The sequence below is a fragment of the Plutella xylostella genome, chromosome 25, assembly GCF_932276165.1.
Source record: "Plutella xylostella chromosome 25, ilPluXylo3.1, whole genome shotgun sequence".
NCBI lineage: Eukaryota > Metazoa > Arthropoda > Insecta > Lepidoptera > Plutellidae > Plutella > Plutella xylostella.
In genome coordinates, this window is record NC_064005.1 from 9710750 (window position 1) to 9723721 (window position 12972).

General features: G+C 41.1%; 1 protein-coding gene across 1 annotated transcript in view; it reads left to right on the forward strand.

Annotated features, from left to right (window-relative positions):
- Window positions 1-8508, forward strand: part of LOC105392833 (nephrin) — a 66796-nt gene extending 58288 nt beyond the window's left edge. Inside the window, exons 10-17 of the mRNA XM_048630185.1 lie at window positions 113-272; window positions 678-817; window positions 1752-1888; window positions 2345-2507; window positions 2933-3080; window positions 4987-5129; window positions 5777-5871; window positions 7855-8508. Of these exons, the coding sequence (XP_048486142.1) occupies window positions 113-272; window positions 678-817; window positions 1752-1888; window positions 2345-2507; window positions 2933-3080; window positions 4987-5129; window positions 5777-5871; window positions 7855-7962 (1094 nt within the window). The 3' untranslated portion in view covers window positions 7963-8508. The remainder of the gene's footprint in view (window positions 1-112; window positions 273-677; window positions 818-1751; window positions 1889-2344; window positions 2508-2932; window positions 3081-4986; window positions 5130-5776; window positions 5872-7854) is intronic.
- The last annotated feature ends 4464 nt before the right edge of the window (window positions 8509-12972 follow it).

Genomic DNA, 12972 nt, shown 5'->3' on the forward strand with positions numbered 1-12972 from the left:
AGTTTCTTGGAAGCCATCTTTAACATTTCCATTGCCTCGCTAACTCTATCCAATGTTCCTGAGAATCCCCACTCTACTACAAAACCAACCCTCATCATCTATCATTTCTTAGACGCGCCAGTCTGCGCGACACCAGCAGCCGAGGGCGGGGTGTACGGGGCGCTCAAGCACGAGACGGTCACCCTCCGCTGCGACGTGGACTCCAGCCCGCCGCCCACCAGCTTCGTGTGGACCTTCAACAGCTCCGGCGAGCAGAACGAGGTGCCGCCCAGGTCAGTGCCGGGTGGTGACGTCATCAGCCAATGGGGGCTGTTCTAAACTTCTTTTTAATCCTTACCCAACGAGTTGCTGTTGTGTAAATGGCTAATCTTTTCACCACAGTGACCAATCCTAGACAAGATAAGCTGAAGAATCCTAAAATTTCTACAGTCCAGTGCCATCTACTTCTAACCTTCGTCTAGCGGGCCGGAGGCAGCTCTTGTCCAATTCCAATTACTAGCTAAAACAGTGACCTTCTCTACCAGATTTAACTTCATCATGAACATCAGCCAATAACTAACTGGATACTACTGGACTGGACACAATCTTGACAATGCTCTTTCCTCCAATCTTCTAATTCCAAGCCACTATCGGCTACCAACCAAAATCTTCTCTTCACCATTCTTCCTCTTCACCAGTTCATACACAAGCAACGCCTTCACATCAGTGCTGCGCTACACGCCGGTGCGCGACGTGGACTTCGGCACCATCTCGTGCGCGGCGCACAACGGCGTCGGCGAGCAGGACGCGCCTTGTCTGTACCGGCTTATTGCTGCCAGTGAGTACTAGTATCAGTTGAGCTGTCTAGATGACATAGGGAGTACCAGTATCATCGTCATACGAGCTGACAAGCTGACAGAGTGAGTACAAGTACCATCATGTGAGTTGTCTAGCTGACAGACTGAATACAAGCAGAGTGAGTACAAGTACCATTGTCATACGAGCTGACAAAGTGACAATGAGCACAAGTAGCATCATGTGAGTTGTCAAGCTGACAGACTGAGTATAAGTGACCAAGATAAGCTATACGTAGCTGACAGAGAGAGTACATATAGTGACCATCACGAGCTGTCTTGCTGTCAGGCAGTCGCAGGGTATAGTGTAACGGCCCATTGCTACCATATTTTTATCCGATACTTATGTCTTTTTCAATTCTCAAGAAGAAGTTAATCTCAACATATAGGTATATTTTTTCTCGAATTGAAATAATGTATTACACTTATACATTTCACCTATTTCTTCGAGTCAATGTGAATATGCCTAGCTTTATTTATGTGTAATGTAGTGTAAAATATAGTAATGAGAAGTTGGTAATAATTGTTCTTAGAATTTGTTTTAAAAAACCGATTGCTTTTTCCAAACTGCCGAGAAACAAAGGTTCATTATTGGGATTTTATTTTTATCGTTATTTTCAATGAAAATACGCACTCAATATTTAAAATATAAAAAAATACATGGAATCACTCGGTATTTAACATCCCTTATAATGTAACAGTTCCACAAAATGTGTCAAAGTTTGTATCCCCGTTTGTACTTAGCCCATTATTCTATCAAATCTGAATGCCGTATTATCCTTCCCGTAGTCTCCTCAGGGTACAGTCACTAACAGTACAGTGAATAAAAACAAACCAATAATGCGTGTCATCCAAGCACCGTAACCGCACGCCCTCTACCTCATCAATCAGTTATTAATTAACTACCGTTCCCCCCAGGTCCCCCGCAGTCCCCGCAGAACTGCTCAGTGTCGCGCGGGGGCGCGGCGCGGCTGCGCGTGGCGTGCGCCCCCGGCGTGGACGGGGGGCTGCCGCAGCGCTTCCGGCTGGAGGTGCTCGAGCTGCCGTATATGCTGGTGAGGAGATTGCACTTTCCACACTAAAACTATTGCATAGCGTCAAGGACCTGCATGAAAAGATCCTCCAGATTGAGTCCTCAAGTGGCGTTTATTGGGCTATAATCAGTTATCATCATCACTCCGCTGACGCCGAGTATAACCAGGACTGACAAAGTAACTAACAAATTTCCATCGACATTTATCAAAATAATCACTAAAATAAATAACTTTCATCTGGTTCCCATCAACATGAAGAATTTGTCAGCGCAGCGTAGGAAACTTGCTGATTGCACAGAGTCCGACAGACGTTTAATGGTACAGTCTGTACGTCACTTGAAGAAGCCTCTGACATTCTGTCGGCCTTCGACTCTTCACCTTCCGTTGTTCGCCACATACACAAAACACGGAGCTCACTCACAATACCATAATATTAGTACCCATCTTTCATCACCTCTTACACACCTCTCCCTGCAGGCCCGGTTCAACTTCTCCTCCAACTCGAGTCCCGAGTTCAACGTGACTGGTCTGGACGCGCGAGTGAGCTACGCTTTGAGAGTCACCAGCATCAACGCCAAGGGGGTTTCCGACCCCGTGGAGCTGTATACGGTCGCTGCCCGGCCGCCGGATAAGTATACTGGTGAGATTGCTGTTGTGGGTTTCGATATTGCTGTTATGTCTTTCAAAGGTATGGGCGTCTAAGGATCACATGATTGGTTTTATCATGACTCAACTAAACCTAAGATTGTATACTGGGCTTCGAGTTAATACATAGGTACCTGATCAAAATATGTATTCATAGGAAAACGGAACCCATAGTCTCAGGTTTCGAGCCTTGTTTCGAAATTGATTTCAAATTGGTCACATCTTTTGCTGTTTCTTTATGTCACACAGGCAGGTTTAAAAGTGTAGTTGGGAATTGGCTTTCTGGCACTCTTGTTTTTGCAGTTTATTTGTCTTGTAACACCTGTATGGTGCCGATAAACACATCGAGAACCAACTCCAGACTCTCTCCTCTACAAAGGAACAATACCACCAACTATAGCTTATTCCTCCTACCCGCAGGCACCAGCACGTCTCTCTCCCTCTCCCCGATGCTGGTGTCGCTGCTGGCGCTGGCGGCGCTGCTGGCGGCGGCCGTGTGCGCCGTCATCACCGCGCTGTACCGCTGCTCCGCGCGCCGCCACGCCGCCGGCAAGCAGGCGCCCGCCCCGTGAGTCATCCTCTCTTCACCCAGGATAACAGCATGGAAACATCTAACAGTCGAGTTGCCCTTCACCCGACAGCTCTCTCAACATAATCTTTATGGAACAGCATGAAAACATCTGACAGTCGGGTTGCACCTTACCCGACAACTCTCTCAAAAAAATCTTGCTTGTAGGGTCCACCGACCCGCACTAGACCAGCGTGGTGACTAGGCCTAAACCATTCCTTCATTGGAAGGAGACCCGTGCCCCAGCAGTGGGGATGTGATGGGTTATGTCATGGTCATACTTATGGAATAAATTGGTCTACTGTGAGCTGGCTTCTATCGATAGTCAAGGGTGGAAAAGTGTTGTATCCTGCCCTTTGCCCCACTGAGTGGGGGGACGGCATAGTATACAAAGTTACAAGCAGAAAGGTATACGGGGACAACATACATTATGGCAGTCGCAGCATTTATATTATTATATTTAATCATCTTCTTGACTTAGGTTCATATTAAAAGGTTTTGAAACAGAACAGTTAGCGACATGTGATGGAACTTGGGTAAATACTTTAATGAAGTCATTATTTCAGAAGTTCAAAGTGTTTGAAGTACAACCTACTTATAAACTTTTTAATAAGTGAATGCTGCCATTACGATATAATTCGCAATTAACTTGCAAGTTGTACAACTTCATCTGCTAAGTTCTAAATAAGATTAGCGAACATTTCCGAAGATCTTAATTTTGTAAAGATTTTATAAGAAGTTGTGGACGAGTTGTAATTTTAGGCCTCTTTTTGTCTCGACATTTTCTTGCATGAATAATTCTGAAATGTTCACCGAACTTTAGGAAGTCTTTAAAATTCTAAAAAGTTAAGGCATTTTGCGAATCTCTAAATAAGTGATTTAACTTACTTACTACAAGTTTAGTATACTAATTTACGAGTCAATAAAATGTCTTCTGTTAGTGAAAATAGACGGAATATTAATTTTATGACCTACTAGCACCCGTTTTCAACCCTCTTGTGGATGGACAAAGGCTCTATTCCAGTGAACTAGTTTCAAGAACAAACTAAACAATTCAACCTAACCTCCTGCTTCTGTATAACAGAGTGAAGAGTTTCTTTAAAAAATATTAATGACGTCATAGTCAGCAAGTTCCGTCGCATGTTGAAAGGTAGCTGAAACGCTCAGCTTTATGATCCAATAATGCACGGTTGCCAAGAGCACACTTAAGTATTTGGCAATCGTTTTCTGTATAATCTTCAATTTTCCAGAGTAACGCTCCATGGCGAGTGCTTAAACCTGTTCATGAAGAAACTATAATATTCTCCGCTTTATAACATGTTTTTGCATGCAAAAAACTAGTGTAATAAAATATTATTGCAGTACTTTATGAAATGAAAACTGTTCATGTGCAGAGTTCGATATGGGAACGACTTATATTAAGCGTTCCAAGTTTTATGAACGTTTCTATCAATTACATATTTTTATCGTGATTATTATGGGGTGCACGAATAAAGCCTCCTCGAGTGATCCTGAAAAACGTTTGGCGCACCTTGGGCAGTCAGCGGCGGACTCTATTCAGACAGGCCGAATCCTTTCATCAAGGTGACAAAACCTTGTCTAGCTTATATGTTTGTCAACGAAACAATAAGAAGAAGAAGACCATGATTATCTTGATAGGTTTAACATTTAAACAAACTAACAATACTATCTTTCTTTACATTACAATACTATGTCCCTAAAGCCGCAGCCACGATCAGGTTTCCCAGTCCTGCCAACTTCACGGCGTCAATTATTCAGGACTCATGGTCTTCAGGCAAAGACTTCAGGCCCCTTATAAGACAGACAAATCCGATAGAATAGACTTCTTAACACCGTAGCTATACTTCTGCCTCTAGAGGTACTATAGCTCTCTCCTCTCTTCCAGAGACGCACTGTACCTGGAGCGCAGCCTGGAGTCTCTCTCCGCGAAGCAGGACTCTTACTGCGTGTCCCCCCTGCGGTACGAGGGCGGGGGCGCGGGGGGCGCGGGGGGCGAGGACGAGCCCGACATCATACCCGGGAACTATGGTGAGTTACTGGAATTAATATAAAGTCTTTGATGTTATGGGATTTAATGTAATGACTAGATAGTAGATAGTTTATTAATATTTTTTTCTTTGCAATAGGTGTTTAGAGTGCCGTACAAAATTATGCTAGCATTGCTGTCATATTATGTGGTCACCACCACCAAACATATATACATTGAGCAACTCACCCACTTAGCTGTATTGTTGTTGCTATCCGTAGGAAGTCGCGTCTGCAAAGAAGAAAATTTCAGATAAATGTTACATTCCTTCATATAGTCTCCAATAAAATGAACCCTTCGAATCTCTATAATCTTTAGTCATGAACCCTAATAGACGAGCTTCTACCGGCTTTCGCTCGGGACTTCGCTCGGCACTTCTAATTAGGTAGTTAACCAATGCTTGGTCCGTATGTTCTTCCCTGCGGACACCTCCATACAGACCGAGCATTGGATGGCTATCTAGGAAACCCGAAGCATGTCACTACATAATTATTGACATTAACTGTGATCTGTGACGACTTGTGGAAGGTGGCTGGTAATGATTGGATGCGGAAAGCTATAGATCAGTGGCGTGCTTTGGGAGAGACCCACGTCCAGCAGTAGACTGCTGTAGGCTGATGATGATGATGATGTGTTCCGTGTCCCTCAGACAAGCTGCCCCCGCCGCCGGAGTACCTGCGGCTGCGGCCCGCGCCGTACGCGCCCGCAGACATGTACAGTGGGACGCAGTTCGGCGACAACTGTGTAAGTACTCATGTGTACTTGACTGTACTACTACCGACACTAGCAACCCGCGATCCGTCAGATCCATACAAGTTACGCTAGGATTGTCGATTGCTAATGTTTGATGGTGGTCTATTGGTAACCCTGCTGATATTAATTAATTAGGGGATGCATTAGATAGAATTACTGGTGTCACCGATAGTTAAGCAAGTTTATCATGTTATGCAAGTTTTTCAAAGAATGCTTGTACCAATTCAATGACACTTAGTTTGTAGTACACACCTAGGTCACGAGTCGCAAACAGAGCGAGGAAAGCGACTGGCAACAGCTGATGCAAAAGACTTTCTGATCGAGATTTGAGATTCTTCACAAATTCACATCGCTCGTAATAGTTATCAAGATCGTTATAGTTTTTGTCTTACCAACTTGTGTTTTAGTTACTTAGGTACAACTTGTAGCAGTTAATATAGAAAAGCAATGAAACAAGCACAATCTACGACTAAAGTTAGTCGATTTCTTGTCCAAAGTCCCGATGAAGCTGTAACGTGTATCTAATTACCCGGCTCGAGTGATTCGGCCAATCGCAGGGGTTCGTTTGATGACGGCCGCCGCCGCGGTCGCTCAGCCACGTAAAGACCCTAATCTAAATTAAGTTACCTTTTTCTAAGGACTCGGGTTTCTTGCACCTCAGGGAGTCTTGGACTCAGAAAATTACTTCGGAGAATAACGCTTTTTTTGTAACTCGAATAAAAGGTCAAGTTGAAAACGAGACTGCTTACTTAAGACGATAGAGTTATCAAGAAATATGATTTTTATTTTTTGTTCAAAAACTGAATTATGGAAAATCGTTTAAGCTAGTTTAAATATGCAATAATATTGAGGCAGTAAAACAAAATTGCAGCAGGAACTAACAGATTTCTAGCGGACCGGATTTATGGCTAAACTTTTAAAATCTCATGAAAGATTCCCGTATTGTTCGTAGATCGAGTTTGGTCGTTTCGTATGGATTTATAATGTCATTTTATACACTTCTGGCAGTCGTAAAACTAGCTAATATCAGCTAGGAATACTCCGTTTTATGGCTTAGCGAGCAAATAGTTTTATAGCAGATTTTAACGAGACTCAAAAATCACAATTAAATTTTCATTGTAGGAATTTCTGCTTGCGTCTATATCTGATCGAGCGTGTGACAAAAGAATTGGTTCTTTGAATTCCTGTTAGGTAAATATTTCAAGTCGCAGCTAAAATGTGTACAATATTTATGTTTAGGCAATTCTGTTTTGTAATATTATTCTACTTTACTTTTGTTTATTTCGTATCTTCAACCCAAGATTCTCATCTCCCAGGAGAGAAATGTAGGTCGACGTTTTAAATAAGTATTCCGAGGAATATCCTCGGAGACATTAGACATTATAATGCTAAGAGCAGCGAACTTTAGCTATTTACTTATTTATGAACTTCAGAAATTCGCTTATTAAGTATATACCTACAGCTATATGTATGTATTATCAATATCATAACTAGATATCCCTCGCGAATAGAAATTATCTGTAATATATCACTATGTTATTTAATAAATCCCAGTTTACGGTATTAATTAACTCCCCTGGAGGTATAACATTACATAAGTGCTATTCCCTATTGCTTACGTTCAGAGCTGCTATGGAATATGTATATACAGTATTATTATTTACATCGGTATATTGATCAACACACAACTGGGTCTCCTTCTCCATTAACTCTTCCAACAGCTGAAGACATACATTATAATTTACACAAGAGCTTCATGAATCGGTGAGAAACAATACATGAAGAATACGCGATTCGTGTATGACAAGACGTGACAAAAGTCCTTCGCGCTAGCCTTGTGCTAGCTGTGCGCCGCGCGATTTGAGTGACCGCGACGCAAAGCTAACGTTATACTTTTTCCCGTCTTGTCACGTAGATCTTGCGCTCCATGCTAGGTATGCAGGTGGTGATATAATAACGCGTGTTCTCCCGCAGCTGTCGCCGGGTTCGCTCAGCCGCGGGGTGTCGGCGCGCGCGGCGGACCTGGCGCCGCGGCCCGAGGTCGTCACCACCGCCAGAAAGGTCAAGGAGAGCTGCATCTGAAGGTCAAGGTCACCCCGTGGCCACTCACGCAGAACTAGCATTTGACTATGAAGAAGGGAATTTAGGAGGTGAAATGTGGCGTGAATCTGCGGATGACGCTGTGGCGGATATCTGACGATTTGAGGTGTAAGATATTTAAGTAAATGCGATAATGCGTGGGTGTACAGACATTGTAGTGAGTGACATAATAAACTGGATTATTTATTTTCTGTTGTGAAAATAGTTTTAACATGTTTAAACACCCAGAATGCGGTGAGATAGCGTAGGTTAAATCATTTTGAGACATATTTATCAGTTCTACTTGAAAAATAATGGAGAATGGTACAATTTCTGTAAGATAACATTGTTTTCATAATGAATTTTCATAAAGTAAAAGTCAAATATAACAGTACTTACAGATTTATAAAAATGTGCTCTATATAGATACCTAATGTAATGTACCGATCTATTTGTTGAAATAGTAATCACGGTGCATAGTGGTACTACCTTTTGCTCGATCACTTTTAAAATGTCAGTGTATGTATAACTTTATTTGAATAACAATTACTTACTTCGATATTAAAAGATGAGCATATTTCGCTCAATTAATTACCTATTGATCAGTAATAAATGATTGCTGTGGATATGTATGTAAGTAATATTTAGTATAATTATGTAAATAATTATTACTACCTAATGTATATGTTTTTATAAGAGCAAAATTGTTTGTGAAAACCCCGTCCTGTAATATTTTTATTAATCATAAGTAAGTTGGGCTCAGACGATGCGGCTGATTCAAGGCAATAAGCGGAAAAACCTTCGATTTTTTTTCCGTATTGATCATGTAATCAACTCAGTTTATGAAAATTATATTTAATATTGTTTTGAGCACACTTGTCAATCTTTGAATTTGTCATAATATCGTTAATTTTTGGTCGGTACACAGTTGTAATAATTACCTAATGCGTATAAAGACTATAAAGTTTTTGAAGACACAAACATTAATTTATTAGATAGGATCAATTAATTTATAATATTTAAAAATTTAAATCTGTAATGGGATTTTAATGATAAACCAAATAATTTCAAAATATGCTAGTTGAAAAAACAACATAGTTTACTTTACTTTTAGGTAGCCAAAATTCGTTAACGATTAGACTGTAAAACTTCACATTTCCAATCACTAAACCAACCATTATAAAATATTGTGTACATTCCAAATAAAAAAGATGTTTCAGGGATATATTTTTAACAATTACCGTGTTTTTTTGCGATAACACAAATAAATCGACCTACATACACCCCTTACTTTCTAAGCGATAGTTAGGTTTAATATAATGTACCTAAGTAATACATACCATTTTAAATTTATCGATCACTTTTAGTTAGGTAATATTTAATATTGAAATTGTTTAATAAATTGGCTAGAGATTTAGAAAATTATAAAATGGTTGTCGACAAACATAAAAAATAGGGAACCTCATTATATCAAAACTTGTGGTTCAAGTTTATTGAAGAACACCCAAGAGCAGTGAAAAAGTTCCAGTGAAATAGCACCATTGCTACAAAACGAAAAACGTTATTTCTGAAGTCGTCGATTACGATACGTTAATTACCTACAAAATAACGGAAGTCATTCTTATTGACACATAAAACACTCCTCATTTTTGTCAGGGTTTAAATATAGAAGAGATTAAAAATTATAGGTACTTACTGTGGTGTGGGAGCAAAGCTAAACATCTGCCCGTAGACTAGTTTAATTTTCACTGAGAAAAACAAGTAGGTAAATATATTTATTAATTATTTTAATAATAAAGCTGTTTTAATATAAAACTGTATTAAGTACGAAAGAAACGAAGATCCGTTTCGTCTACTCATGTCTTCATTGTTAAATTAATATCTCTGTTACAAATTGTTACGCTATAAATTATTAATTAATTAAGTAATTTTAAATTAAAATACAAATTCTCCTGTAAGTTGTTGTTTAAGCCAAGAATCCGACTGAAATTTTATTAATAGTGATATAATTATAAAATAAATACATGTTTTATTAAATTGTTGTCTTGTTTTATTTGTGCTTTGAAACATCTTCGTAGAACCTGTCGTTAAGTAACTGACATAGACTTATTTTAAAAAATTCAAAGTCGTTGGAGTAGTCGTGTTATTAAGGTAAATATTCAGCAATCAATCCTTTATGTTTGTGTGTGCCAAATAAATAACATCGATCCATCTATCTCTATTAAAGTGGGACAGAAAGTTAGTAATTACTACTCGATGTATAGCCGATCTATTGCGAACAAAGTTGGCAAGTTGACGAACTTCCGGCAAACAATACGGTGATTCATGTTGGATGGTGCGGTGTAGTGGAGTGTAGGTAAACTCCATTTAACATCACTCGTTTTACCAACAAACTATCTAAAACATATTATAGGGATTAATTGATCTTCGTTAGTTTACATTGCTATCATGTAAGTATGAATTCTACTTAGGTGGAATTTCACCAAACAATTTAAAACGTATTTAGTCGCCTGTCAAACGTCACCGAATCGGGACGACCGAATGGCGTGGACGACCGAATGGCGTAGTGGTTAGTGACCTGACTACTGAGCCGATGGTCCCGGGTATTACATTGGGACTAACATAACACTCTGGCGAAAATTGGGTGCAGCAATGCACCTCTGCCTACCCCGCAAGGGAGTACATTAGTACAAGGCGTGAGTGCGTGTGTGTGTGTCAAACGTCTGTCAGTAAAAATTAATTTAAAAGGAGAATAGCCAAATCTTTATGGAGCCTTCACCTACCAGAACATCCATTGATGAAACACATACTGAGCCGCGAGCATAGGATTCGATACTATTTTCGAATCTACACGAAGGTTCACTTTTACCAAACGCTAAACGTATTTAAATCAAATTTTAAATACATTTTGTACTAACTGACAGACGTATGACAGGCTACTAAATACGTTTAGCGTTTGGTGAAATACATTTTGACAGTGACAGTTGACGATACGCAACGTTAACGGAGGATCGAAACTTGTGCTCACGACTCTGATGTGTAGCCCATGACTACAGTATATCCTGGTGTAAACTTCATTATTATGAGGCATGGGAGAACGAAGATATACTTAGGTCAGATTTGGCCATTCTCTTTTGATTTAAATAAATTTTTTAAAAGTTACATTTAGCTTTTGTAAAAGTAAAACCCTTGCCGTACGACTATATTTAATTCATTTTATTTATATTTATAAACACTTTATTGTATACTTAGAAGACACAGTTACAAAAATGGGACTTAAAAGTAGTGTATACAAAGGCGGCCTTATTGCCAAGAAGCAATTTCTTCCAACCAACCTAGTTAAGAAAAACACTTTAGTAAGGTTCACACACAAGTTTTTTTTTTTTTTTTTTTTTTTTTTCTAAATGAAACCTATTTACTGAAGTCGGCCATAAGGGACTTATTCAGCTTTACCCTAACTGTGGGGGAGGCGCCGATAGGCGCCTTCACCCAGTTAAAAAGAGAGACCTACCTAAATGACCCGTCACCAGATGGAGGTGGTGAGAACCGGCCAGGGATGTACCTGACGCGGGTATAGTACCTGTTTTGGTGGAGAAGGATCCTAGCCCTACGATTCGGACCGGCAAAAGGCCGAGACCGAGTGTGAGTCCCTCCCCCGGGTCTGGGGCGGGGTGTGTAAAAGTTAAGTGGGACAGTTGCCGAGGCAGGGGTCGGGGAGTCAAAGGTTTGCAACTCCCTAATACGGACAGTGATCTCATCGTCCGGGTCACAGAGAACGTGTCTCGGACGACGTCGCCTCTGTTTGAACTCAGGGAAAACGTGATAGTTAGCCGGTTTGCTAATTAGTGGGTTCGTGTGATTAACCGCTTGGTCGAAGTAGCGGTTTGAGGAGACTTTGAGATACTGTCGGATAGTAGGGATTTGCAAATCTTTGTGCAAGTTGAAATTGCGGACGTACCAAGGCGCGCCTGTCGCCCTGCGCAGAAATCTATTTTGGATTGCTTGTAAAGAATTGATATATCTGTTCGAAGCATGAGCAAACACTACGCTAGCGTAGGTCATGACGGGTCTTATGCAAGTTAGATAGAGTCTCACTTTGCTGCGTAGTGAGAGCTTTTTGCTTCGAAACAGAGGAGTTAGTCTTCCTAAATAGAGAGAAGCTCTATTCCTAACCCTACGTATATGACTAGCAAAAGACAGTCTGCTGTCGAAAGTGACACCCAGATATTTGACATGGTCGGACCAAGGGATAGGCTTGCCGAACAGAGTGATGTTGGGTTGAGGAGCAGTGTTGGGCCGGCGGAGAGCCCGTGAAAAGTACACTGCGGTGCTTTTCTCCGGGTTCACCTCCATTCTCCATTTGCGAAACCATTCGCCGAGGGCGTTGGTTGCGCTTTGGAGATGCCCGTGCTGGACTTTGCCTTTAAACCTATCCCTTAAGTAGATCGCTGTGTCGTCAGCATATAATGCTAGCGACACATGCGTATGTCTGGGGATGTCACTTGTGTATAAGGAGAAGAGAAGAGGAGCTAGAACTGACCCTTGCGGGACACCTGCACGAATCGGATGAAGAGATGATCTGGAACCCTCGACGCGAAACTGGAAGTACCTGTGGAGCAAGAAACTGTGGAGAATAAGCACTAACCGATCCGGGATGCCTAACGTGAAGAGCTTAAAGATGAGGCCGTTGTGCCACACCTTGTCGAAAGCCTTCGCTATGTCGAAGAAGAGAGCTGCAGTGCCTTTCGGCCTCTTCCTATGGAAACCATCTAAGATGTATTCCGTGATACGATGAACCTGGTTGACGCAAGAGTGCTGGGCCCTAAAACCAAATTGTTCGTTAGGGATGAGGCCCTGAGCGTATGCTATCTTTTTGAGCCTGTCGGATAGCAGCCGCTCATAGACCTTACCTAGGGAAATTAAAAGACTGATGGGGCGGTAACTAGAAGGTAAATTTCTAGCTTTGCCAGTTTTATGTATTCCTATGACGTCTGCTATTTTCCACAGGTCTGG